At 40.9% G+C, this 27,635-nt stretch overlaps 4 protein-coding genes across 4 annotated transcripts; 1 reads left to right on the forward strand and 3 right to left on the reverse strand.

The window, feature by feature from the left end:
* Window positions 1-359: 359 nt before the first annotated feature.
* LOC138766594 (olfactory receptor 1L4-like) lies at window positions 360-8,847 on the reverse strand. Its single transcript, XM_069944185.1, has 6 exons — window positions 8,738-8,847; window positions 6,870-6,971; window positions 5,665-5,815; window positions 3,902-3,992; window positions 3,562-3,576; window positions 360-1,201 (listed from the first exon to the last, which is right to left on the reverse strand). Exons 1-6 carry the CDS (start codon window positions 8,845-8,847, stop codon window positions 360-362), a joined length of 1,311 nt encoding a protein of 436 aa, XP_069800286.1.
* A 2,815-nt stretch (window positions 8,848-11,662) lies between these two features.
* On the forward strand, window positions 11,663-12,586 carry LOC138766595 (olfactory receptor 1E5-like). The gene has a single exon (XM_069944186.1). The coding sequence runs from the start codon at window positions 11,663-11,665 to the stop codon at window positions 12,584-12,586; it is 924 nt and encodes a 307-aa protein (XP_069800287.1).
* Window positions 12,587-20,284: 7,698 nt separating this feature from the next.
* On the reverse strand, window positions 20,285-21,202 carry LOC138766596 (olfactory receptor 1L6-like). Its single transcript, XM_069944187.1, has one exon. The coding sequence runs from the start codon at window positions 21,200-21,202 to the stop codon at window positions 20,285-20,287; it is 918 nt and encodes a 305-aa protein (XP_069800288.1).
* Window positions 21,203-21,316: 114 nt separating this feature from the next.
* Window positions 21,317-25,793, reverse strand: LOC138766597 (olfactory receptor-like protein DTMT). Its single transcript, XM_069944188.1, has 3 exons — window positions 24,853-25,793; window positions 24,035-24,101; window positions 21,317-21,451 (listed from the first exon to the last, which is right to left on the reverse strand). The coding sequence occupies exons 1-3, from the start codon at window positions 25,791-25,793 to the stop codon at window positions 21,317-21,319; spliced, it is 1,143 nt and encodes a 380-aa protein (XP_069800289.1).
* Between the last annotated feature and the right edge of the window lie 1,842 nt (window positions 25,794-27,635).

Raw genomic sequence — 27,635 nt, forward strand, 5'->3', positions numbered from 1 at the left:
TAGGGGGAATAGGGGATACAGACCCCAACTGTTATTTCCATGGAGAAGGTCAAAGCAGTGTACTAACAGCAGTGTCAGTAAAGGCAATTTATAGCAATCCTAACAAAGACCAATCAATGTCGGAGGTTTATTAGTGAAATGTACAGACTCCAATAGGAACAGGAACATCTTCACTACCTGTGTCTGCCACAAAGAACACGTAGAAACCAGGAGATACCAACATGAATTATATGTAGACTATTTTAATTTTGAGACATTGGTCACAGATTCCACCTAATATATCCCTTTAGAACTTTTCCTGGCATGAAACAGAGACATAAAAGAAACGAGATGTGACTAAAGCCTAATATACATACATCTCAGACCTCATGTTCTTTCATTCGTTTCTGACCATCTGTCCGGCCAAATTGCATTACCTTCTTAATAGCATTTTTTACTTCCTTGTTCCTCAGGGTATATATAAATGGGTTGAGCATTGGTGTTATGATACTGTACACCACACTTATAACCCGATCGTAGGTTGCAGAATAGAGGGAACTTGGACGAAAGTACATAAAAATAACTGAGCTGTAGAAGAAGATGACCACAGTCAAGTGGGAGGAACATGTGGAGAAGGTTCGACGACGGCCTTTGGCTGTACTTAGTTTCAACACAGCTCTAATGATGAGAACATAGGAGCCCAAAATGAACAACATGGGTCCCATGACTATTAGTGAGCCTTCAATGAAGACGACCATTTGCTGAGCAGAAGTGTCGGTGCAGGAGAGTAAGAGCATGGCTGGAACATCACAAAAATAGTGGTGGATGACCCAACTACAGTATGGAAGAGTGGATGTCATGGCAGTAAACAAAGTGGAGTGAAGACTTACTATAATCCATGAGGAAGTCAGTAGACGGCTGCAGGTCCTTCTGCTCATGATGGTTGTGTAATGCAATGGCTGACAGATTGCAGCATATCTATCTAGGGCCATGATGGCCAGCAAAAAGCTGTCCATGTTACCTACCATGTGGAACAGGAAGAGCTGAATGAAACAACCATGAAATGAGATGGACAAATCTTGGGAGATGAGACTAAAAATAGCTCTGGGAACAGTGATAGAAGTCAGGCAAATATCTACAAAGGAAAGGTTCCCCAACAAGAAGTACATTGGGGTGTGGAGTTGAGACTGGGATGAGATGAGCATGAGGATAAGCATGTTTCCTATAATACAGAGAATGTAGGTGCCCATGAAAAATGAGAAAAGGGGCAATCGGAGATTTGACTTCTCTGAAAGACCAAGAAGAGTGAAACTAATGAAGGTTTGATTCTGTAGATCCATATCTTTAGAGATGTCAAAATTATTGGAGAAGTGTTTAACATAGAGTCTTCAAGGGACGGTGATATATATAAAGAATGTCCCCTTCTGAAATTCCATTGCCATGTGCAGCTGGTGAAACTATATAATGAAGGCTGCAGGTGATATGAGACAACATTGTGACCTTCAAGGTCCATCAATGGTCCATATTATCCGTAAGAGATGTGTATAATCATGGTCATGGAAGGTTAGAAAATATAGAAACATTTATTATAAGAACATATAAAAACATATTTAGATACCTCAAGGTTGGAGTGAATTCTCAATGTGGCTCAGTTCTCGAGGTTCTGGTTGGTGAATGGTGAATTGTCTACAAATATAAGAACCTTGGAAACTAGATCAATGTTATTTTTTCCTTCAATTAAACTAGAAAATGTCATCAGGAGATTTGCATTGAATTAAAAGAAAAAATTAAACCATTTTGGAGCTATATAATAAAAAAAACAGTGGAGGCCTCCTAGCCGAATGTGCAGTCCAGCTTATTGATGATGTCTACATGATTTTTCTATGGACTGTGAATGTCCTCTCCAGAGAAATAATTATTTCTACCATGGCTGTCAATGAATTACAACTTGTACAAAACTATCATGCAAAGCAGTGGTCTTCAATCTGAGCCCCTTGGCTGTTGGTCAACTAAAACATCCGGAGGACTTGTGACCCCTTGGTACTATGGCCTAGTGAAAACACCTAGACGTTGAACCCTTGATGTCAAGATTGAATACCATCATGCCAGTGTTCTGAAACCAAGTGTAGAGACTTTGCCAACTGAGTGAGCACTGTTAAGCATTGTGAACATGTTCAATGTAACCACCAAGCTTAAAGTTCCTTACCTGAATAAAGTGTACAAAGAGTCTACAAGCAAGGACTGTATCTGTTAATTTAACTGCTGACTCCCTTCTCAGCAGGGTGGTCACCTCTAGGGCCTTGATCATTACCCACAGCCTGTGCAGGATTAGCCCTTACACAGAGGAGTTACCTACAAGACCACCACATATAGGTTGATATGTGGGAAAAGACCATGTTTCATGTCAATATGAAAGCAGAAAGCATTGCTGAACCAGGGCCGATAGGACGGGGTGAGGAAGAGGGCTCAGGCGAGTAAATTTTTTTGATTCCATTTTTAATTCAACCAAGAGGGTACAATACAACTTTGTAATATTGAAAAGCCTTTTAAAAGTGATCTATAAATGGTGTGGATGGACAGGATGATAGAGGCAAATGACAGTACCCTAGCCCTGACCACACACTGTAATGTAATGTAGAGTGTCGGTATTTCTGAGAAAAGAAATAATCTCACATTGCAAGAATGAACTTCTGTCTTGTGCACGAACCTGTCATGCTGAAAACCATAATAGTCACAGGCAGCGCAGCCCGAACGTATCTTCCACTTCTTTTATTCTAACATGAATTCTGTCCTGCCTGAATCCCAGCTAGATGTATCAGCCCTGAGCCACCCGAGGGGATGCGACATCTCCCACACAAACCAATTACCAGTACTTGGCTTTGGGAATAGAACAAATAAACCATAAAATTAAAATCTCTGCTGTGACTAAATGGGGCCCATTTACTGAGAAAATGGAAATAATTTGCATTCCCACACAGGTCTGAATGTCCCACCCCCAGAGACCCGGTCCTCCACTAACTGGCTTAGAAAACTTATATCTTAATAATTCATAATTAAAACAACAAAACTTGTAAGTGGGTCAGAAGTATAGATGTTATACTGTGTTCACAATACTAGCGACACTGCAATAAATTTATTTTGGCTTTTTCCATTACAACTATCATTAGTTTGGAATCTTAAAGGAGTAGTGCGGCGCTAAGAAATTATTCACTAAATAACACACAATACAAAGTTATACAACTGAGCAGCCGGTGACGAGGCAGAGGGGGGCCGGCATCAGGGGCGGCTGCAGCAATTCGGCCGGCCTCTTGAAGATTACGTCGTTGACAGAAGATAGGGGACGGGGACGACACGCGTCAGGTATGTATGTTACACTACACTTCCGGGTCCACGTGCGGGGGTGTGGGAACACGGGGAAGGGGGCGATTAACATACATAACATACATTACAAAGTTGTATAACTTTGTAATGTGTGTTATTTTGTGAATAATTTCTTAGCGCCGCACTACCCCTTTAAATGGATACTCTGACATCAGGTAAAAAAATAATAAACCTGCTGCAGAAGCATACAGCATTACTTACCTGTTTGTCCCAGTTCTGAAACCACCAAAAATCTAACTATCTTAGATGTATCCTGTGGATAGTGGAAAAGTTGATTTTGCCCGGGCTCTTTAAGCCACTTGGTATGGGTATTGCTCCTTACCTCTACAGGTCCTTATGGCAGCTGCACCACTAAATAATCTGTTAATAGGACAAACTAGAATTTACGTTAAGCCTGGGGACCTTGACTAAGCACCTGACTGCCGTGTCTCTGGTACTCAGAATGGTGGGTTTTAATGGTCATTGTTTTTTAATAATGTCCTCCCATTTGATATACTGTGTGATTCTTAACATGTTTGTATCTCAACAAAATTTTCTATACCCCAGAACAACAGCTCCAAAGTCTTGGCCATTAGGTGTCTCACTTCATGGAAATCTGCTGTCCACTGCATGTAATCAGGGAAAATCTGTCTCTAGTAACAGACAGAATGTGACAAAATTTCAGGAAGTGGGGTTGGGGCTTACCATGTACTGAAGAAAGAGAGCCTGACAAGGTCTGGACTGTGTGCCTGCAAGCTGGAACAAAATGATTTACACTGTGTTCTGTAAATCAAGGCGTCCCTCTCTTCTCTAACCATCCACAAAGCTCAGGGCACCTGTCCTTTGTGTAAATACCAGTGCCCCTACTGCTGTATGTAAACATTGTTGCAGTGTAAGGGTCCTATTCCATGGGATCCCTTGATAAAGCCACGCGAAATGCGCGTAGGGTGAGTGGGTGAGTGGGACTACATTGAATGCACTCATCCTCCATTGCTTACAAATATCGGACACTAGTCATTTTTTGTGTGGGAAGATACTTATTTGTGTATCTCCCTTATTCTCTAGGGCTTCTGCCCGGCTATATATCTATTACTAATTGCTGTATATAATAATATTTAGTGCGCCATCTAGTGGAGGCTGCCTGCATTCTTTAAACTACATACATCTTTGGTAGCATGTGCAATATATGATCCTATAAAGAACGTTTATATCTCCCCTCACTGTCTGTATGTTTTTTCCATCTGTTTGGGGGTTTTTTTTATTTCCCTTTTCGTATTTTTTTCTCTCTTTTTTTCTTGATATCGTGTTGTATTTTATTCATATGAATTGTCTAAATAAAAATTTTCGATATATTTACTTATGATTGTCCCGCATTTTTTGATCCTTCATGGGATTTTTTCTTTTTGTGTTTGACATTTTTTTAATTGCAGACGATGTGGCTGGAAACCAAAACCAGAAGTGGATTCAAATAGGATTAAAAATATAAAGGGAGGACTTGTAGTTCTCTTTTCTGTTGGATCCTCTTCTGGTTTTGACACACAAACTGTAGTGACAGTTTTCCAATAAAACTGCCGTATGTGTTTCCAGCCTAAAAAAATACTGTGTAAACATAGGCTTAAACTGAAAGTAAAAAAATTCCTTCTTTCACATACACACCTGTCCCTTAAAGGAGAGGGCCCTTAATGTGGGAACTAGGGATGGTCCGAACCTGCCGAGGTTCGGGTTCGTATGAACCCGAACGCTCGGCAGCAGATTCCCGCTCTCTGTCCGATATGGCTGTATCCCAGTTTTCCAGGCGGTTCTCCTGCTGGATCCGCCCGCTCCACAGAGCGGGCAGACAGCGGGAATCATTACCGAGGCTTCGGGTTCGTACGGACCCAAACCGAACTCGGTTCGGACCATCCCTAGTGGGAACATATGGTACCTTACCCTCTTATGGCTAACTCCTGTTGGGCCCACACATTCAAACATGCGATGGAGAGGGCATGGTTTACCTGGTGGTCTTGTCCTATTCTTTCTGTTTTCGATCTAAAATCTTTTCTTATAGGTCAGCACTTTAAAACTTAAAACTCTAAACATTAGCTTGGAAATATTCTACTGCACCTTCCCTAGATGAGATTATTAGGAGAGTAAATTTGTAATAGCACAATGAATTACGTTTCTCTGTGTTAACTTCCAAAATGCAATAAAAATCTATCCAATAATAAAATATCGATATTATATTAATAGGATAATGTTCAAAAACATTCCACAAAAATATTCTCAGTTCTCATCATCTGCTTCTTTCATCCATTTGCGACCATCTCTCCGACCCAATTGCATTACCTTCTCCACAGCAATTTTGACTTCCTTGTTCCTCAGGGTATATATAAATGGGTTGAGTGTTGGTGTTATGACGCTGTACACCACACTTATGACCCGATCGTAGGTTGCAGAATAGATGGAAATTGGACGACAGTACATGAAAATAACTGAGCTGTAGAAGATGAAGACAGTAGTTAAGTGTGAAGAACATGTGCAGAAGGTTCGTTGGCCACCTGTGGATGTACGCAGTTTCAATACGACTCTAATGATGAGAACATAGGAGCCCAAGATGAACAACATGGGCACCATGAGCATTAGTGAGCCTTCAATGAAGACAACCATTTGCTGAGCAGTAGTGTCTATGCAGCAGAGTGAGAGCATAGCTGGGATATCACAGAAGTAGTGGTGGATGACCCGACCACAGTAGGGAAGACTGGAAGTCATGACTGTAAACAGAGTTGCGTTAAGGATTACTATAATCCAAGAAGAAGTAAGCATACCAGCGCAAGTCCTGCTGTTCACGATGGTTGTGTAATATAATGGCTGACAGATTGCAGCATACCTATCAAAGGCCATTATAGCCAGTAAAAAGTTTTCCATGTTACCCGCCATGTGGAACAGGAAAAGTTGAGAGAAACAGCCATGAAACGAGATGGACAAGTTCTGGGAGAGTAGGCTAGAAAGAGCCCGAGGGACAGTGATAGAAGTCAGGCAAACATCTATAAAGGAAAGGTTCCCGAGAAAGAAGTACATTGGGGTGTGGAGCTGAGACTGGGTTGAGATGAGCATGAGGATAAGAATGTTGCTAATAATACAGAAGATGTAGGCCCCCATGAAAAATGAGAAAAGGGGCAGTCGGAGAGAGGGCTTCTCTGAGAGGCCCAGTAGAATAAAACGCATGAAGGTTTGATTTCCTAGATCCATATCAACAGAGATGTCAAGACTGGGGCCTGCAATACAGATCAGTTCTTAGGGGCATCATAATCCACAGAATATAGAATATGATGGATGTTTCCAAAGATAAATACCTAAACAAAATATAAACCTCGTAAAACCAGATCTGTTATTTTTTTTCCATCCATACAACTAAGAAATATCCATAATCCTAAAAATTCTGAAGATTTGTGGTGAATAAAAAAATAAATGAAAATAAAAGGATATTGGAGCAAGACCCTCCGGGACAGTGGCGGCCCATAGAATAGAACCAGATATGACGACCCACTTACAAATGATACAGGCGGGATTTGTACACTTGCAAGAGCTGGAAGTACATTTGGTAACCACTGATGTCGCACTTCATTGTCTGGCAGTGTAAAGTGTCTCTACCACTGTGGAAAGATATAAAAGAAGAAGAAAGAAAAAAATCAATTCCACATCTGCAAGAAGAAGCTTATGATCACTACCCACACCTGTCATGCTGAGGGTCATTATGGTTAGGAGCCACATAAGGCAAGCACATTCCCTGCTCCTTGTCATCCATCATTTATTCAGTAACCTACACTACATTTATCAGCCGTGAGCCACTCGAGGGATACGGCATTACACAAACCAATTACCATTATATGGCTTCGGGAATAGAATAAATAACCCACAAAAGCTAAAATTCTGCAAAAGCACACAAAGTCCCCATGGCTCCATACTAGTCCCTAATGGAACTGATAAACATTTTTTACATACTGTATTAACCAAATGTATATCTATGAAATTGGAGACGTACTAAGTTTTGGAGATTCTATTTGCCATTTTTACTCTCAAAAAGGCTTGACCCTATCTTACCAAACTATAGACATTCTCAGAGGAGTATCCTATGATCCTAGCTAAGTTCTGTTAAAGAATCTATGTTGTTATCTAAGGTTGGGTTTGTTACATTACCATCTGAAGTAAATCTAGTTTTTACATATGCAATATGTTAGGTTTTGTAGTAAGCATAGTGCAGATAAAGGGGTTATCTAGGAATTGAAAAAAAAACCCCATCTGATTTCTTCCAAAAATAGCACCGCATCTGTCCTTAGGTTCTTTGTGCTATTATAACTCAGTTCCATTCACTTCAATAAAACTGAGCAGTAATACTACACAAACTGAGGACAAGATCAGTGCTGTTGATTGTATCTATGCCATAAGGGGTGAGGAGCAAACTGAGATTCATTACATACTTTGCAAAAAGTTATTTTTTGCAGTTTGTAAGGAGTTTGTAAAGATGGCGGCTGCAATTTAAAACACATAAAAAAACAAAACAGAGCCTATACTATGGGTCTCTGGTGTCTCCCGCCAGCTTCTTTTGTGTATATTTACTTATCACAGCATGTTGTTGTTCCGGTGTTGCTGTTAGAAACAAAAAACAGGAGCATCGGAAGGTAAACATGCTGTGATAAGTTGGCGGGGGAGAAAGCAATTGACATACATAGGGAGCATGTCTATGGAAAGCTAGTACACAGAAAACTAACTGTATGCAACTGTTGAACTCCCCAAAAAATATAATAATGTAAATATGGTCTATCTGTGCTCCTATAGCCAACAATAGTCCCCCTACTACAGTATATAGGTCAGCATTGTAAATTTTTGCCAATAGAAGTAACCACTATCTAACTTATTGACATATGCAGTAAATCTAAGTTGTCTGATGGGATTCCTGGTCTGTATGCAGATATTACTGCTGATGGCGTCACACAGGACTTTTTGGAAGCTCTATACCAGCAAGTGAAGTACACCCCACTGTTCGAGACGCACTCCTCACAGAAAATATTTACAGATTTGTCTAGCAGCAGAAGAACACGGATCCTCTGTGTCTTCTGCCAGCTTCTTTTGTGTATATTTGTATGCAGTAAGCTTGTTTTGTGACAGTATGTATATAGCAAAGTTGGTATATATATATATATATTTACATATGCAGTAACTTTGGTTTTCTTCCTACCTCTATCTAGTGTGCTTCATATCAAATTACTATCATATTTAATAATAATGTTACAGAGCAGTACAACAGTAGTGAATCAGTGAATACAAGACCAAACTTTTTGCAAAGCTCTTAATGAGTTTGTACACGTGGTGGCCACACAAGAAAGCACAAAAAAAGAAAATAAAAACAGACCATACTTACCTGTCCACTTGCTTGGTGTTCGCCTGCAGGTCTCTTATGGTCTTCGCTGATTGCAGCCATCTCCAGCCAGCTCGTACTTTGTCAGCCCTTGTGTTTCCCATCTTCTCCATTATTGTACAGTAACTTATATGACATATTCTGCTGTTTCTAAATGTTTGTTTCATTTGTTTTACATAAATAAAAAAAAATCATTATTTTTGGGATGTGGAACCAATTGTCTGCATTTCAATGATTTCTTATAGGAAAATTTGCTTTTGTTTAAGAGTGGATTTGGATTACAAGCACGGTCCCAGAACAAATTATGCTCATAATCCAATGCACCACTGTATGTATGTATGTATATATATATATATATATATATATATATATATATATTATAGCAACAGAAAGAGCATATTGCATAAATACTAGAGATGAGCGAACCGGGTTCGAGTTCGAGTCAATCCGAACGTTCGGCATTTGATTAGCGGTGGCTGCTGAACTTGGATAAAGCTCTAAGGTTGTCTGGAAAACATGGATACAGCCAATGACTATATCCATGATTTCCACATAGCCTTAGGGCTTTATCCAAGTTCAGCAGCCACCGCTAATCAAATGCCGAACTATCTGGTTCGGATGGACTCGAGCATGCTCCAGGTTCGCTCATCTCTAATAAATACATGAACAGAATCAAACTTATTACATAGGTAAAATAAAAAAGAGAAGCTTACTGCATAGATATGGCAACAGAACCAAGCTTTTTACATAGTTAAAGTAAAAAAAGACAAGCTTAATGCACAAATTAGGTAAATTTACAACATTAGGCTATGTTCACACTACGTAAAAAACACGGCCGTATTTCATAACAACAGTCGTGTTTGCGCAAACACGGCTCTTAAGAAATACGGCTATGTTTTTTACGTAGTGTGAACCTGGCCTTAGTATGGTAAATGAACCAAATTTATTGTATAAACAACATAGATGAACATTACTAAGCTTGCTAGATAAATGCTATAAAAAACAAGCTTACTGCACAGATATGGTGACACAACCAAGCTTATTACATACATATAAGAACAGAACCAAACCTGCTGCAAAAATATGTAACCCTTAGCTATGCATAAGAAAAGGAGGTAAGCAGTACAGATATGAGATCTTACTCCATATCATTCTGCCATATTATCAGATTTCTGAAAATATAACATTTCCTGTATTGGAGCCGGGGGATTCAGAGAAACCTTTCCCCATCTTTCTGTATAGGTCACTATGAATCTTTGGTCACTGAAAACCCAGACATTTCATTGTATAAAATATACTAATCCATGAATTTTAATTTAATGGGTAATTTATTCTATTCCCAAAGCCAAATATTGATAATTGGTCGGTATGTGAGATGTGGTATCCTCTGGAGTCACTTGTGCTTGTATATCTAAATGTGATTCAGGCAGAACGGGATTCATGATACATATGCGGATTGGGGAGTATGTGCGACTTGTGACACCTATGTCTGTGATTCCCTCAGGATGAACGGTTTGTGCACAGGACAATGACTATTGTGTTACTACTGGACATGTGATGATTTCTTCTTCTCTTTTTCCTCTTTTCTATCTGTCCTCAGGAGCAGAGATTCTTTTCATTGCTTTAAAATCAAAGTACAAATCACTGATCTAAAAAGGAGATCTCCAACTTGTGGCCCTTCAGCTGCTGTAAAATTACAATTCCATCTATACCCTGATAGCCTTTGTGTCATGTCACTGACCACACTCCCGTATAATTGCCCCCCACACAACATTGGAGGTCGGTCTCTGCTGTCAAGAATGCCTGGCCTCCAATCCATGTTAGGGGGAGTCCAAGGATGGCCTATTAGGAGCTTGTTTGGCAAGGGATTTAATTTATTTGGGTAGCTAAGGTTCATAGCTGCCCGTGATAGTTTTGACTTTCCCAGCTTCACTAGCTTTCCTATTGATATTGCATCCTGTGTTTTTACCCTCTGCTTGTTCTCCCCTTACCTTGACTTTTTCTTCCGATTCTGTACTGCACTCCGATCTGTGATTCTGACTTCGGCTTGTTATTTGGTTTTCCCTTCTGATTTGGTTCTGTTATTGCTCTCTCGGTTCTGATCTTTTGGCTTGTTATTGATATTCTTCCTGACTGATTTGAGGTTAAGACATTACAAAAGATAGGCTGTATCCCAGTTTTCTAGGCGTTCCTTACGCTGTATCCCCCCGCTGCACGGAGGCGGCAGACAGCTGGAGTCAGATGCAGAGATTTTTGGTTCGTACGAACCAGAAATCCGGCAGGTTCGCTCATCTCTAGACATTACCTTTGGTATTGATTCGGACAATTGACTTCTCTCCCCTGACAGCCCCAGCACATCAGTAGTGTAGGTTCTGTCTCCCAGTTGGGGTCTGCCTCCTAGGATAGCACGTCAAGTGGGCAGGCACAGAGGACCAGGCTCAGATAGGGTTCACTGTACCTTCCTTACGTGACACTGTGTGTATAAATTTCCAGGCAGCCATGGAAGAGCCACATTACACTATAAGGTGGAGAGAAACATGGCTGAATTATAAACAAGGAATCTTTACTCTCCGATTTACACTATGTCTGGAGTGACCTAAACGTCATCATCTAAAAGATACAAAAGTCACTGGTGAAATGTTTTCGTGCAAACTGATAGAATGTTTTTCTACTAACGTAAGTTAGTCTGTCCAAAACGTTTTCTTCTTACATCTTCTTATTGTACTCCTCAGCTTTTTATATGTTATTTTGTTTTACTAAACAGGTCCTTAGGTGATATCTTTTTGTCCACTATTATAGGGTTCATCAGATATGCTTAGACCATATACATTTGCAGTGTCATTCTGAGATCTCACTCCTACCAAGAATCTCTATTGCTTACAGCATTACTATGGCATCAGCAGTCATAGTCTTGAGATCTCTGATGATATGGATCTAAAGAACCAATCCTTTATAAGCTTCACTCTTCTGGGCCTATCAGAGAAGCCAAATCTCCGACTGCCCCTTTTCTCTTTTTTCATGGGTGCCTACATTCTCTGTGTTATGGGCAATGTGCTTATCCTCATGCTCATCTCATCCCAGTCTCGGCTCCACACCCCAATGTACTTCTTGTTGGGGAGTCTTTCCTTTGTAGATGTTTGCCTCACATCTGTCACCATTCCCCGTACTCTTTATAGCCTCATCTCCCAGGATTTGTCCATTTCATTTAATGGTTGTTTCATCCAGCTCTTCCTGTTCCTCATGGCAGGTAACATGGACAGCTTTTTGTTGGCCATCATGGCCCTGGACAGATATGCTGCAATCTGCAAACCATTACATTACAGAGCCATCATGAGTAAGAGGACGTGCATCTCTCTGCTGACTTTTTCATTCTTTCTAGTGAGCTTTAATGGGACTCTTCACGCCACCATGACCTCTACTCTTTCCTACTGTGATTGGGTCATTCACCACTACTACTGTGATATCCCAGTCCTGCTCTCACTCTCCTGCACTGACACATCTGCCCAGCAAATGGTCCTCTACATTGAAGGCTCAGTAATGGTCATGGGACCCATGTTGGTTATCCTGGGCTCCTACATCCTCATCATTAGAGCTGTGTTAAAACTACGTACATCTAAAGGCAGCAATCAGACCTTCTCTACATGTTCCTCCCACTTAACTATGGTCTTTCTTTTCTACAGCTCAGTTATTTTTATGTACTGTGGCCCAAGTTCCCTCCATTCTCCAGCGTATGATCGGGTCATAAGTGTGGTGTACAGTGTCATAACCCCAACGCTCAACCCATTTATATATACCCTGAGGAACAAGAAAGTCAAAAATGCTGCAAGAATGGTAATACAATGTGGCCGGTGAGAAGGTCAAAAATTGAAGAAAGAAGCAGACGATGAGGACTGACCATGGTTTTGTGGAATAATTTTGATGCTCCTAGTGTTAAAATTCACTAAAATTCACCTTTAATATTTAATATTTACATCTTTTTTTTTTTTTTTAAGCATTTGCATTAGTGAAAGGTATCACCTCCACAAAGGTCTAAAACCCCCATGACATAAAAATCATTATTGTACTAATCAAACTAACCAATACAAATTAAATATAATGTAGAACAGGGATGGCAAAACCTTTGGCAAAACTATAATTCCCTTCATACCTGGGCAAATCCATATCATTGGTTGTCCAGGCAGGCATAATGGAAATTAAAATTTTTCGACAGCTGGAGGGCCATTATAGTGTCCCACTATGGGTCTTTTGCCACCAGTTGAAAGGTAACTTAGGTGTCACACTCTGGGATGATTGTTGCCTTTCGCACCATCACTACTTGGTGTGTCACTCTCCCCTATTCGCTTGTATGTACAGCTAAAAAAAAGGGTTAACTACTGTTTGTTCTGTTCACTGTTTGACTAATCACTGGTGCAGGTACCTCACACACAACCCACCAATCCCACTTCTTCCTTCACTTCACTCTAACACTTCCCTACCAATAGGAGGTTGGACATGGTCACCCCTATAAAAGTCAGTAAGTTCCTGGTGGGAGGGTTTTGTAGTGGAGTTGGTGTGGGACAGACAGACACAGTTTTTCCTCCGAAAGGGGTTATCCAGTGCTCCAAAAACATGGACCCTTTCTTTCAGAGACAACACGACTCTAGTCTCCAGTTTAGGTGCGGTTTGCAATTAACCTCCATTCACTTCAATGGAACTGAGCAGCAAACCCCGCCCAAGCTGAAGACAAGAGTGGGGCTGTCTCTGGAAGAAAGTGGCCATGTTTTTGTAGCACTGGATAAGCACAAGTTGCATTTCTAAATCCAAAGGTGGAGTAATGGTCTCATGGGTCAGCCTTTCCTACACCTGGGATACTTCTAACAAGTCAAGACAGTCTGTAAAGTGAAGGAATTGATCCTCAGTAGGACAAAGATCCTAAGCCGAAGTACACTACTGGTAACTGCTCAACTTTTTTGGGTAATCTTGAGGGGTTAGCTTCGCTTAGTTGTTCAAGCCTGGGACTCTGCTACTGAACCAGACAGTCTCTGGGCTGGTTTGGCAAAAGGCGGTCTTCTATCTACTTCTTTCCTCTAACCGTGAGTATGACGATTCTCTACTGCAATACTACACAATCTACACTATCCCGGGAGAGTACACTTTTACCTAGGAAAGGTTTCCAAGACAGCCCCTATACCTCACTAGAGTCAAGTACACTTCTTCTACCTTCTTTCTACAAGTCACTACCTCAAGCAGCACTGTTACTTGTACTTGCACCTAGCAAGCTGTTTACTACTGTAATCTGTATTGCACTGAAGTTCTTAAGTAAAAGTCACCTTCTGGTTAAGTGCTGAACTGCACCGAAGTGCTCATTTTTCCGCCGCACCTGCACCCACATCTTGTGCTACTCTTACACAAGCTGGTGCCCGTGTGTCAAGAGGTGGATAGCGACACTCCTGGCCACCATGACCACCGGCTGTATACCAACTAAACACCCTGGGCCATGGCACCATCTCTAGACTAAAACATAATTAACATGATACCTGATACAAAATGAGGAGCAGGAAATGTGATTGGTCTGTGTTGCTCATGACTATAAAGACCACCATGGCAGGTGTCTGCAATAACCACAGATTTATAAGGTCACTTGTTCAGTTATTTCTTCCTTTCTTCTCTTCTTCTATTCCTCAGAGTAGAGCTATTTTACAGTCCATTGTTCCCAGTGAGGGTATGTGCACACTGAGTAATTTTGACGGAAACTCCATCTCAGCTCCATTCTCAGCTTGTGCCCGCTCGCAGACTGTGGCGGCCCGCGCGTCTCCGTCCATGTCACAGACTCCATTCTATGCACGGATTCTTTCATCTGTCCAAAGAATGATCAAGTTCATTCTTGGGATGGAGGGCGGAATTCGCCCGTGCACAGAATGAAATCTATGACACGGACGGAGACCCGTGTGCCCGCTGCAGTCCGTGAGTGCGAGCTGAGAATTCCACGACGGAGTTTCCGTCAAAATTACTCAGTGTGCACATACCCTAATATAGGATAATATAGCGTATAGCGTCATAACACCAAAGCTCAACCCATTTATATATACCCTGAGGGACAAAGAAGTCAGAAATGCTGTGAAGAAGGTAATGTGTTGGGGCCAGAAAAATGATCAGAAATCCAGAAAGAAGCAGAAGATGAGAATTGAGAATATTTTTGTGAAATGTTTTTGAAAGTATATGCAATGCAGCTGTCACACCAACTATTTAAGGTAACCTTACTTTAAAGTCAATGTCTCAATCCAAGTAGGAGTCTTGCAACATGACTGGGAATGTATGCTAAGCCAGGAAAATAAATTACCCATCTATAGACAGTTATTTTGGGGTTATTGTCCCTATCAGTAAAGAGCAGGGAAACATCTATACATGGGTAATCTTTCCTGATCGTAAAAAAGTGAAAATATAATATATATATCTATAACACATACACACATAAATAATAGGGGGGGGCATGGCCAGAGGCTGCCCTGGTAGCCAGTATGAACAACTAATCCTGCAGATTATTTGCTGTCTACTACATCTCCAAAAGGTTGTGCAAAGCCGCCAGACTAACATGGCACTAAACCCTCTCGCGTTACATGCAAACCTGACGGTATACACAGTGCCTCCTCCTCAGAACCAAAACCAGAGCAAGAGTTAACATTGACCCAGGTCTCATCTCAACTATTAGTGGCTGTACAACCTTCTACGTGGTCCTTCACTGGTAAGATGAACCAGACACCAGATGCCTGTTCCTCTCCGGCTTTCACAGTCGAATCCACTGGGTCCCATTTAAACCTTTACATCCTGATGCCCCACCTGCCCCATCATTCCCCCTACTGAACAGTAGAGATGGAGATGCCACAGTGCTTTAAAGGGGTTATCCAGCGCTACAAAAACATGGCCACTTTCCCCCTACTGTTGTCTCGAGTTTGGGTGGGGTTTTGAAACTCAGTTCCATTGAAGTAAATGGAGCTTAATTGCAAACTACACCTGAACTGGAGACAACAGTAGGGGGAAAGTGGCCATGTTTTTGTAGAGCTGGATAACCCCTTTAAAGCACTGTGGCATCTCCATCTGTACTGTTGAGTAGGGGGAATGATGGGGTAGGTGAGGCATCAGGAGGTGGGGTTTTGAAACTCAGTTCTATTGAAGTAAACGGAGCTTAATTGCAAACTACACCTGAACTGGAGACAACAGTAGGGGAAAAGTGGCCATGTTTTTGTAGCGCTGGATAACCCCTTTAAGGCGAAAAATAGGCAAGCTGACTTACTAAAACTCCAGTATCCTAACCTTCACAGATTTTTCGGCTTCCCTACAGAAGACCAAAGCCGCCTTTTCATCTGTCAAGTGCAAACTTTGTGATAGCTATTTTGTTTACTCAATTTCCTTTTCAGTGAGACTCCAAGCACAGCAAAAATTTGCAGTTGACCGCCCCCCCCGCCCCCCCCCCCCCCCAACAGTGGAAGCCTTGTAGTAGATATCCATCTTTGCTTTTATTTCTAGTATGATGGTCCAGACTAATCAGAATCTCCTAAGTCCCCTGTTAATAGTTACATTCATATAATATGTTTAATAAGTAATGTGTCCTGACGGATATGCACCATGGAATAACAACCTCAGCACCATCATACATCCTATTTCAGAGTTACGATTATGGAAGAAACAAATAAATGCAATAATACCACATGAGAAAGTTGTTTAATTACATAGGAAACATCCTAATAAAATTCACAAAATACGGGACATCTGGAGCCAATCATCCACTGCCACATTGGCTCGCTAGCTAAGGCTGGGTTCACACACAGTATATTTTAGTCAGTATTGTGGTCCTTATATTGCAACCAAAACCAGGACGGGATTGAAAACACAGAAAGGCTGTGTGGGAGATTCATCAAACATGGTGTAAAGTGAATCTGCCTCAGTTGCCCCTAGCAACCAATCAGATTCCACCTTTCATTTTCCAAAGAGTCTGTGAGGAATGAAAGGTGGAATCTGATTGGTTGCTAGGGGCAACTGAGTCAGTTTCACTTTACACCATGTTTGATAAATCTCCCCCTATGTTCACACAATGTTGAAATTGAGTAGATGGCCGCCATTTAATGGCAAATATTTGCTGTTATTTTAAAACAACGACTGTTGTATTGAAATAATGTCAGTTATTTACCGTTATATGGCGGCCATCCACTCAATTTAACATTGTCTGAACAGATCCTTTCTGTGTTTTCAATCCACTCCTGGGTGACATGGCAAAATACTGACCAAATACTGACTGAAATATACTGTGTTTGAACCCAGCCTTAGGCTATGTTCACACTTCGTAAGAGACCGGCTGCTCTGTGAACCGGCCGGTCTCTGAAAAGATTATCCTCATAAACTTTCGGGCCGCAGAGTTCTGATGCAGGAGCATCAGTGCGCGCCCGCAATAGAACCCCCACAGCAGCGGCCAGAGCCGCTCGCTCTATTGTGTGAACTGACAGTTTTCCGCGGCCGCTATTCACTGAATAGCGGCCGCAGAAAACTGACATGTCATTTTTCTACGACGCCGCTAGGGATCCCGGCCGGAGTATATACTATGTGTATATACTCCGGCCGGGATTCCCTCAGGCCGCAGCACTACGTAAGTACCGCAGGAATCACGGCCGTTGTAACAACAGCTGTGATTTCCGCTGCACTTACGTAGTGTGAACATAGCCTAAAGGCAGTAGCTAAAGACTTTGAAGGCCCACCTCCCATGGGATGACCCCCTTCTGTGTCTTAGTCAGTCTTGACTGGTTAGATGTTTCTTGTTTAACCCTTTAATGATATAGCCTATTTTGGCAGGACAGAGCATTTTTATTCTTCCTCTGTACCTTCTAAGAACCATGACTCTTATTTTTTGCGGAATCACATTTCACCATAAACACATAGAGCAAAACGAAAAAATTATTATTTTTTAGGTAAAATTAAAAAGAAAACACATTATGGCAATATTTTGGGGGATTCATTGTTGTGTTCACTTTACGGTAAAACTGTTATCTTATTTTACTACTTTAAGGCTATGTTCCCACACAGTATTTTGCAACCAAAACCAGGAATGGATCGAAAACTCAGAATGTCTATGTTCACACACTGTTGAAATTGAGTGGATGGCTGCCATTTAATGGCAAATAACAGTAATTGACGGCCATCCACTCAATATCAGCAGTGTGTGAGCATAGCCTTTCTGTGTTTTCAATCCACTCCTGGTCTTGGTTGCAAAATACTGTGTGGGAACATAGCCTAAAAACATTTTTTCTTTTACTTGCAAAATAAAAATAGTTAATATTGTCCTATTCTAATTCCTAAAACTTTCTTTTTTTATAAATCATGTGACAAAAAAATCTGCAATTTAGGAATTTTATTTTAAATTTCCATTTATGACAATCACTGTACAAAAAAAAGTAGCATTACATTTGAATAGATAGGACAATTATGCACGCAGCAATACTTTTTAATTTTTTTTATTTTATTTCTAAAATAGGAAAAGGGGGTGATTTGAATTTTACTAAGGGGGGTTATATTTTTATATATTTTTATTATATTTTTATTTCTATACATGTAATTATATATAATTAATTTTTATTTGATTTAAAATTTTATTTCTCTTTAACAACATCTAACTTCAATGTTCCAGCAGGCTCTCCAACAATTACTTCCAAAACTCCTCACCAACAGCCATAAGAGGTAAGAGAGGAGGAGAGTAGCAACCACAGGAAAAGAGAGATTTTAAAATAGAGAGGGAGGGGCCTATTCTTTGAGAATTACAATAAACCCACCAAGACCCTTACCTCTTCTTTAAAAATCGCATTGTCCCCTTCCTCCTAGAATCCTACTGATCAGCAGCCTATTTATGCCCAGCCCCCCCCCCCCCCCCCACACACACACACACTTTTAATTTCACCATGCACCAATCCCTGCGGTGGGGAGAGCACAAAAAGAAAAAATACTCATAATTAATTGTCTACCGTACGACATAAAGGAAGTCTTTAACTGACAGACTATGGTTTTCTTGGACATCCATTTTCTGGTTACCAGAAGGCTTATCACAAATAGAAGTTTCTTAACTAGAATTGTCATAATTTGACCTCCTCGCTTATCCTTCCATAGCTGTAATAGCCAAAACTTTGAAGACCCTACCATTTCCAATTTGAGTCGATCTCTGATAGTATCTAATATTTCCTGCCAACCCTTCGGGATTTTTGCACATTCATAATACAAATGGAAGATGCCCATGTTACTCCTCCCACAGCGGGGACAAACTCAATCTTGGTCTTGAGCCATTCTTAATAGTATTTTAGGTCAATAACATAGTCTATATTTTATAAAAAATTGTGTGACTTTGAGCCCCATTAAGTGATGCATACTTTCCAGCTAGCTTCTTTCCACTCTTCTTGATCTATAGTTCCTATATCCTCTTCCCGTTTCCACACGCTACCATGTGCAAACTTGTCCTCATTTACCTCCTCAACTTAACAATTTTTTATAACAAAATTTTGGAGTTTCTTCCATCAAATAACTAATCATTTGGAAATTCTCCTCCACCAATCTTTCTTTGTGACTAATTACCAATCAGGGAAACTGAATTGGACCCCCACAGTCACCTGTGACTTTATTTCTCTGTATTTCAGATCATATATGTATGGGTTTTACACTGGAGTCACTTAACCTGGCCAAACATTTTCCATAACTGGTGAAACGATTGTTTGTCTTACAGTTCTCCCTCCCGGCTTCACCATACACATGAAGATTTGACAAGACAATATGTTCATGTGTGGTGGTGGAGGGGGAAAGCCACATACAGACAGCTCTAGTGATGGCGTAGCTCTCAGAGAACAATACGGTTGGGCGTTGAAAAGCCATCACAGAGGACGTTCTCCCCGTTGACATTATCTGTTGGTGAAAAGTCAATAGCCTGCCATACACTTTAGAGTCAGCCAAACCCACAGACGATGGGGGATTTAGCTAATTTTTGTATAAGGTTTATCGACTCCTTTAGAGACTGAAGCGGTTGTGTTATAAAAGATCTTGTTGGCATATTATCAAGGTATGTCCAATTAATGGCGGTTGATCTGCTTTGACCCTATTCTATTAATTTAATCAGGTGGCATCTGTCCCTCTATTGGCTTTGCATAGATTTTTCTGGGTGTCTGTATTATGGTTATTTCATGTTCTATTTATAAAAAAAAATATTACAATTACCTCTACTTAAGTAAGTTTAAAGAAACTAAAAAAATTAACTACTATTTCCCGTCTGAATAGAAACCCATTAATAGAAAGCTGATGAGGATCAGTAACCCTGAAACAGCTGTCTATAGATGGGTGATCTCTAGCTTGGTATACATTCCCAGTCATATTTTAAGCCTCGTAATTGGAATGAGATATTTACTTTAAGGGGAAAATACCTTAAAAAAGGTGGTGTGACAGTTACATTGTATATACTTTCTTCCCAAAGCTCAATATAAAAAATACATTGTTTAAAACATTACACAAAATAATTCTCAATCTTCATCATATTTCATCCCTTTCTGATCATCATCTCTGCATTACCTTCATTACAGCATTTCTGACTTCCTTGTTCCTCAGGGTATATATAAATGGGTTGAGCATTGGTGCTATGACACTGTACAGTACACTTATGACTCGATCATAGGCTGCGGAATGGAGGGAACTTGGACGAAAGTATGTGGAAATAATGGAGCTGTAGAAGAGGAAGACAACACTTAAGTGGGAGGAACATGTAGAGAAGGTTTGTCGGCGGCCTTTGGCTGTACGTAATTTTAGCACGGCTCTAATGATGAGAACGTAGGATCCCAGTATGACTAACATGGGTCCCGTGACTATAAGTAAGGCTGAGCAGAAGACGACCATTTGCTGTACAGAAGTGTCAGTGCAGGAAAGTAAGAGCATGGCTGGAACATCACAGAAATAGTGGTGGATGACCCAATCACAGTAGAGAAGAGTAGAGATTATAGTAGTGTATAGAGTGGAGTGGAGACTCACTATAATCCAGGAGAAAGTCAGCAGACAGATGCACGTCCTCTTACTCATGATGATTGTGTAACGTAAAGGCTGACAGATTGCAGCATATCTGTCTAAGGCCATGATGGCCAACAAAAAGCTGTCCATGTTACCCACCATGTGGAACAGGAAGAGCTGAATGAAACAACCATGAAACGAGATGGACAAGTCCTGGGAGAGGAGGCTACAAATAGTCCGAGGGACGGTGATAGAAGTCAGGCAAACATCTACAATAGAAAGATTCCCCAACAAGAAATACATTGGAGTATGGAGCTGAGTATGAGTTGAGATGAGCATGAAAATAAGCACATTGCCCATAACACAGAGGATGTAGGCGCCCATGAAAAAAGACAAAAGAGGCAGTTGAAGATTTGGTTTCTCAGAGAGACCCAGAAGAGTGAATCTCATAAAGGATTGGTTCTGTAGATCCATATTTTCAGAGTAGGACACCTAATACCTGATTGGTAGCACGGTGGCTCAGTGGTTAGTGGCAGCACGGTGGCTCAGTGGTTAGCACTGTAGCCTTGCAGCGCTGGGGTCCTGGGTTCAAATCCCACCGAGGAGCTTAATTATCAACAAATCATTGAAATGGCTGTCGAAGGTCTCCAAGCATAAGAACCTTAAGAAACTAGGCCTGGGATATTTGCTTCCACATATAAAACTAAGAACATTCCATGAGTTCTTTGGTCACACAAAAAAAATCAGTGACAAAAACTCAAAAAAATTATAAAAAATTTGGGTCAAGAAAGTTGGGGACAGGGGAGACCTTGTAGTCTACAGCCGCATCTTAATGAGACCCATATGGCTTGTTTAAAAATTATCCTGTACTACTTGGGAAAAATTATCCTGTACTACTGGGAAACTGAATTTTAATGTTGTGTCTCTACTTCAACGGAATGGAAGAAAAAAGGAATGGAATAAATAACCAAACAAATGAAATAATAAACCTGTGGTCATTGCACACACCTGCGATACTGAGGGTCATTATAGTCATTAGCAACTTAGACTAAACACGTTTCCTGCTTGTTTTGTATGATGAATACCATCCTGTCTGAATCCAGTCTAGATATATCAGTACTGAGCGACCCGAGAGGATCCATCATCTCCCACACAAACCAATTACCAGTACATTGCTTTGGGAATAGAGGAAATGAAGCTGAAATTAATAAACTTAAAAATCTGCTGTGACTAAATGGTGGCCATTTACTGAGATAATATTCATATGGGTTTGATTCACGGACAACTTTATTTTATACAATGAAAAATGTGGGTTCTATTTTATAGCAACTATTGATTACCATTGTGCACAGTTGTGATATCACCAGAGAAAGGCATATGGCCTGTAGCAATAGTTCACTGGACTGATTGGCTACAGACTTTGAAGGTCCACCTTCCATGGGACAATCCTCTTCCTAAACGTTGACCCGTGTCTTAGTCAGCCTTGACTAGCTAGATGTTGTCTTGTTTAACCCTTATGCTGGTAAATACTTTCAATCAAAGGAGTGTTACCTTTATTGGCCAACAAAAAATTTTAATAATTGTGAGCTTTCGGGATTCAAAAGATCCCTTCGTTGAATAATCCTTTGTTTAACCCTTTAATGATATAGCATATTTTGCAGGATAGAGCCAATTTCTTCCTCCTTGCCTTCTAAGAGCGATGACTCTAAATTCTTCAAATACAGTGCTGCATGAGGGCTTGTTTTTTCGGAATCAGTTTAGCAGTTTTTGCACCGCACATTTCATGATAAACACATAAGGTAAGACTTATGAAAGGGTATAAAATATACAGGGGTAAACTGCCCACAGCAACCTATCACATCTCAGCTTTCAGTTCTGGTAAAATGAAAGCTGAGCTGCTGTGGGTAGTTTCCACCAGTCTATATTTTATACTGTTTAATAAATCTGGGTAACATTGAAAAAGAAAACACATTATTGCAATATGTTGGGGGGAACCATTTTATGTGCACTTAACGGTAAAACCGACATGTTATTTTGAGTCTGTAGGTCGGTCTGATTACAATGATAACGGACAATACTACATTTGTGATTCATTTTAGTTCCTCATGGTGAGGTGGGAGCATTCTTTATTTCTCTCTATTTCATGTATGAAAAGGTGTAAATAACTTTTTTAGGCGCAGATGGGGCAGATCAGCGTAAAAATATTTGCAAATGGTATATTTGCGAAAATTTTTTTTGCATCTGCCCCATCTTCGCCAGTGGGGCGGAGAGGGCTGCACACAGAGGTGGCGCAGACTCTGTGTGCGCCGCATTTATCATTTTTCCGTTGGAAAAATGATACCGAAAGCTATGCCAGCTCTGAGCTGGCGTAGGTTTCAAAATATTTGCACAGACAGGCTCCGTGCGATCGGGATTTATTTAGAGGCAATGCACCTCTACATAAATCCCCTGAGCTCTGAAGCTGCGGGGACATTTGTAAGCCCGGCGTAAAAAACGCTGGACATCATAAATGTCCCCGAATATGTTCATGTGTTCCCTATGGGGGTGGAGATGTAAGGCACATACAGACAACTCTGGTGCTGGCTTATTTCTCTGAGAACAATACGGTTGGGCTTTAAAAATCCATCACAGATGACCTTCTCTCCACTGACATTATTTGTTGGTCAATAGCCTGCCATACACCTTAGAAAGTCCGCTGAACGGACGGGTGGTGGTGGAGTCAGCTGATTTTAGTATAAGGTTTATGGGCACCTTTAGAGACTGAAGTGGATATGTTATCAAAGATCTTGCTGACATATTATCAAGGTATTCCATTAATGGAGGTCGATCTGCTTTGTCCTAATCCTATTAATGGAATCAGACGGCAGCTGTCCCCCTATTGTGCAAACATATTCCCCTGATACTGACCAGATGTAGGCCTGCAGCAGTCTATGTGACTTTTTAAAAAGTTTTAAAATTAGGCACAAATTGGTAAATATCCCGCTTTGACTTTAAGGGGATGTTACCTTACAAACGTGGTGGTGCATTGTTTATACTTTGTTCCCGAATACTAAAATACATTGTTGAAAACTTTACACAAAATAATTCTCAGCCTTCACCATTTTTCGTCCATTTGTGACCTTCTCTCTACACAGTAGTGAAATTGGGGGGGGGGGGGGGGGGGGGGGCCGCTCACGGGACCACTAAAGTCCCTCCAGGGCATCAGCACCTGCCACAGGGCCCTCTGCCCCTGAGACCTCTGGGTGCGGCGTCTGGCCTCCAGTTTCATAGGGCAACATGGGGGGGGGCAGCAACAGGGCCACTCACCACCTGCCAGAAGAAGAGGCCAAAGACAGACCGGCCCTCTCCTGACAGATAACTGCTGCCCGCCACCCTGAAGGAGAAGAGAGAGAGAAGAGACCAGGCAATGCTAAACCCCATGTAGCGGGGGAGGGGGGTGGAATGGGGTGAAAGGGGTCACCCAGCTTTCCAGCATCTTGTAGTCAGTATGAGAGAAATCACCCAGCTTTTCCAGCATCTTGCATTCAGTATAATGTAGGTCACCCAGTACCAATATCTGTTACTATTGGTAGTATCAGTCCCTATATACTAGATTACTCAGTAACAGTATGGTTGCAACATGTATAATGATATTATGATATAATGATATAATAATATATATATAATGATATAATAATATAATATTTGCTTCTTGTATACTGGTGTTATTTAGTATCTGTTGCCTATTTAGACATTTACAGTATTAGGGTATAAACCCACACACCGTATATGCAGCGTATTTACTGCTGCGATACGCAGCAAACTCGCAGCAAAATCGCAGCAAAATCGCAGCAGATTAGATCTAAATAACTGAACACAGCATCAAATCTGTACCAACAAATCTGCTGCGTATTTGTTGCATATCTGCTGCATATACGGTGTGTGGGTTTATACCCTTATAGAAAATTGCAATATGTTAATTTTATATGTGTATTTTATTTGTACTTAATATTTTATACTTATTCACTATGGGTAATGTAGCAGAATATACCCTTTATTATTCAGAAAGCAGTGTCATTTGCTTAGGTTCCCTATGGGTAATGTTGGTTGGGGGCCCACTCAGACTTAACCACCCCCAGACTGACCCGCTAGCTAGGCCACTGCTCTGGACACATTGCGTTACCATCTTTACAGCATTTCTGACTTCCTTGTTCCTCAGGGTATATATAAATGGGTTGAGCATTGGTGCTATGACACTGTACAGTACACTTATGACCCGATCGTAGGCTGTGGAATGGAGGGAACTAGGACGGAAGTATATAAAAATAATTGAGCTGTAGAAGAGGAAGACAACACTTAAGTGGGAGGAACATGTAGAGAAGGTTTGTCGGCGGCCTATGGATGTACGTAATTTTAGCACGGCTCTAATGATGAGAACGTAGGAGCCCAGTATCACTAACATGGGTCCCATGACTATTAATACGGCTGAGCAGAAGATGACCATTTGCTGAACAGAAGTGTCGGTGCAGGAGAGTAAGAGCATGGCTGGAACATCACAGAAATAGTGGTGGATGACCCAATCACAGTAGAGAAGAGTAGAGGTTATGGTAGTGTATAGAGTGGAGTGGAGACTCACTGTAAACCAGGAGAAAGTCAGCAGACAGATGCACGTCCTCTTACTCATGATGGTGGTATAATGCAATGGCTGACAGATTGCTGCATATCTGTCTAAGGCCATGATGGCCAACAAAAAGCTGTCCATGTTACCCACCATGTAGAACAGAAAGAGCTGAATGAAGCAACCATGAAATGAGATGGACAAGTCCTGGGACAGGAGGCTAGAAATAGTCCGAGGGACGGTGATAGAAGTCAGGCAAACATCTACAATGGAAAGGTTCCTCAAGAAGAAGTACATTGGGGTGTGGAGCTGAGACTGGGTTGAGATGAGCATAAGGATCAGCACATTGCCCATAACACAGAGGATGTAGGCGCCCATGAAAAAAGACAAAAGGGGCAGTCGGAGATTTGGTTTCTCAGAGAGACCCAGAAGAGTGAAACTCATGAACGATTGGTTCCGTAGATCCATATCCTTAGACTACGACAGCTGATACCTCATTTTTTAGAAACGATTTATTAATCTCTATACAATATTGAGTCTTCAATGTACAGTGATGTACATTAGGAGCTACAGTATCTAAAAGCTAGACCATCACAGAACATTACCTGATAGAGAAATATTACAAAGTATCTAGATATGTTAAGGGTGTGAATGAATTCTCTCTCTACGAATTGCTTCCAAGGAGCTTCATTATCCACAGATCATTGAAGTGGCTGTCCAAGGTCTCCAAGAATAAGAACATCAAGGAACCAGGCCTGGGATATTTGCTTCCATATATAAAACTGAGAATATTCCATGAATTTGGTCAAACTAAAAATTCATTGATGAAACCAAACAAATAAACCTGTGGTTATTGCACGCACCTGCAATGCTGAGCGTCATTATAGTCATGAGCAACATAGATAAACACGTTTCCTGCTTGTTTTGTATGATGAATACCGTCCAGTCTGAATCCAGTCTAGATATATCAGTACTGAGCAACCCGAGAGGATCCATCATCTCCAACACAAACCAATTACCAGTACATTGCTTTGGGAATAGAGGAAATTAAGCTGAAATTAATAAACTTAAAATTCTGCTGTGACTAAATGGTGGCCATTTACTGAGATAATATTCATATGGGTTTGGTTCATGGACAACTTTACTTTATACAATGAAAAAATGTGGGTTCTATTTTATAGCAACTATTGATTACCATTGTGCACAGTTGTGAAATGTGGCTTCCAGCTGTCATGTTGCTGTTTATTTCATTTCTGCTTACATAACGTCTTAAGAAAAACGGTGTATCAGTAACTTCCCCAACACCCTATCTATAGTAATTTGTTGTTGTTGTTGTTGTTTTACCTTGCTTTTAGTTTTATTTTTTTATTGAATTGATATACATCCATTGTTGAGATTTCTATGGCAGACAAGGATGCATATCCTTTACCCTTTTTCCTCTTGCATGTTTTTTCCTATATATCTGGTTTGGTCACAGATAACAACTTCACTCATACAGATAACAAGCCAGAGGGTTCCAGCCATGAAGAGAATAGGTCAAAAAGGCCCCATCTATGAAAAAAATAGGTCAAAAAGCCCCACCCATGATGAGAATAGGTCAAGAAGGCCCAAATCACAAAGATACAACAATACACCTCCTCTCCAGGTATGGGTCAGCTTGGCGCCGGTCCAATGGAAATGAAAAAATGTTTACCATAGGGTAAAAATAAATAATCACATTTATTAATTAGACAACTCACAAAGGGAATAGGTCAAGAAGGCAACACCCATGAGGAGAATAGATGAATAAGGCCCCACCCCGGAGAAGAATAGATGAAGAAGGCCCCACTCATTAGGAAAATAGATGAAGAAGCCCCCCCCCCCCCCTCCCAAAGAAGAGGATGTCAGGGAGGGTGTAACCAAGAAGATAGCATGGCAGAGAGAGACCATTTTTGTTTTTAATTGACAGAACATGTACACAAGCCAGCAAATATAGAATGTAGAAATGTAAGAGAGTTGATAGACCTTGGGATTTTAATTTCAATATACCAATATAAAATAATCTGTCGGGTCATCCAAAACCTTCCTACCTCATACGACCTTATGTAATGTAGCAAAGGAGTTCATGTTGTCTCATCATTCATGATCATTTAGCCCTTTTCACACATCCTCCTCTATACGTACCCATTCATTCCTCTGGGGCCCTTGTACACATCCGTGATTTTATGGATCCATATTTGGCCTGCAATCTGTGCCACAAAAAAAAAAAGAAAATGCTAGCCATTGTGTGGCCCGAGCTACCTATAGTGGATGAAGGTGTTCGTGCAACCA

This window comes from Dendropsophus ebraccatus, chromosome 10 (genome assembly GCF_027789765.1).
Source record: "Dendropsophus ebraccatus isolate aDenEbr1 chromosome 10, aDenEbr1.pat, whole genome shotgun sequence".
Classification (NCBI taxonomy): Eukaryota; Metazoa; Chordata; class Amphibia; order Anura; family Hylidae; genus Dendropsophus; species Dendropsophus ebraccatus.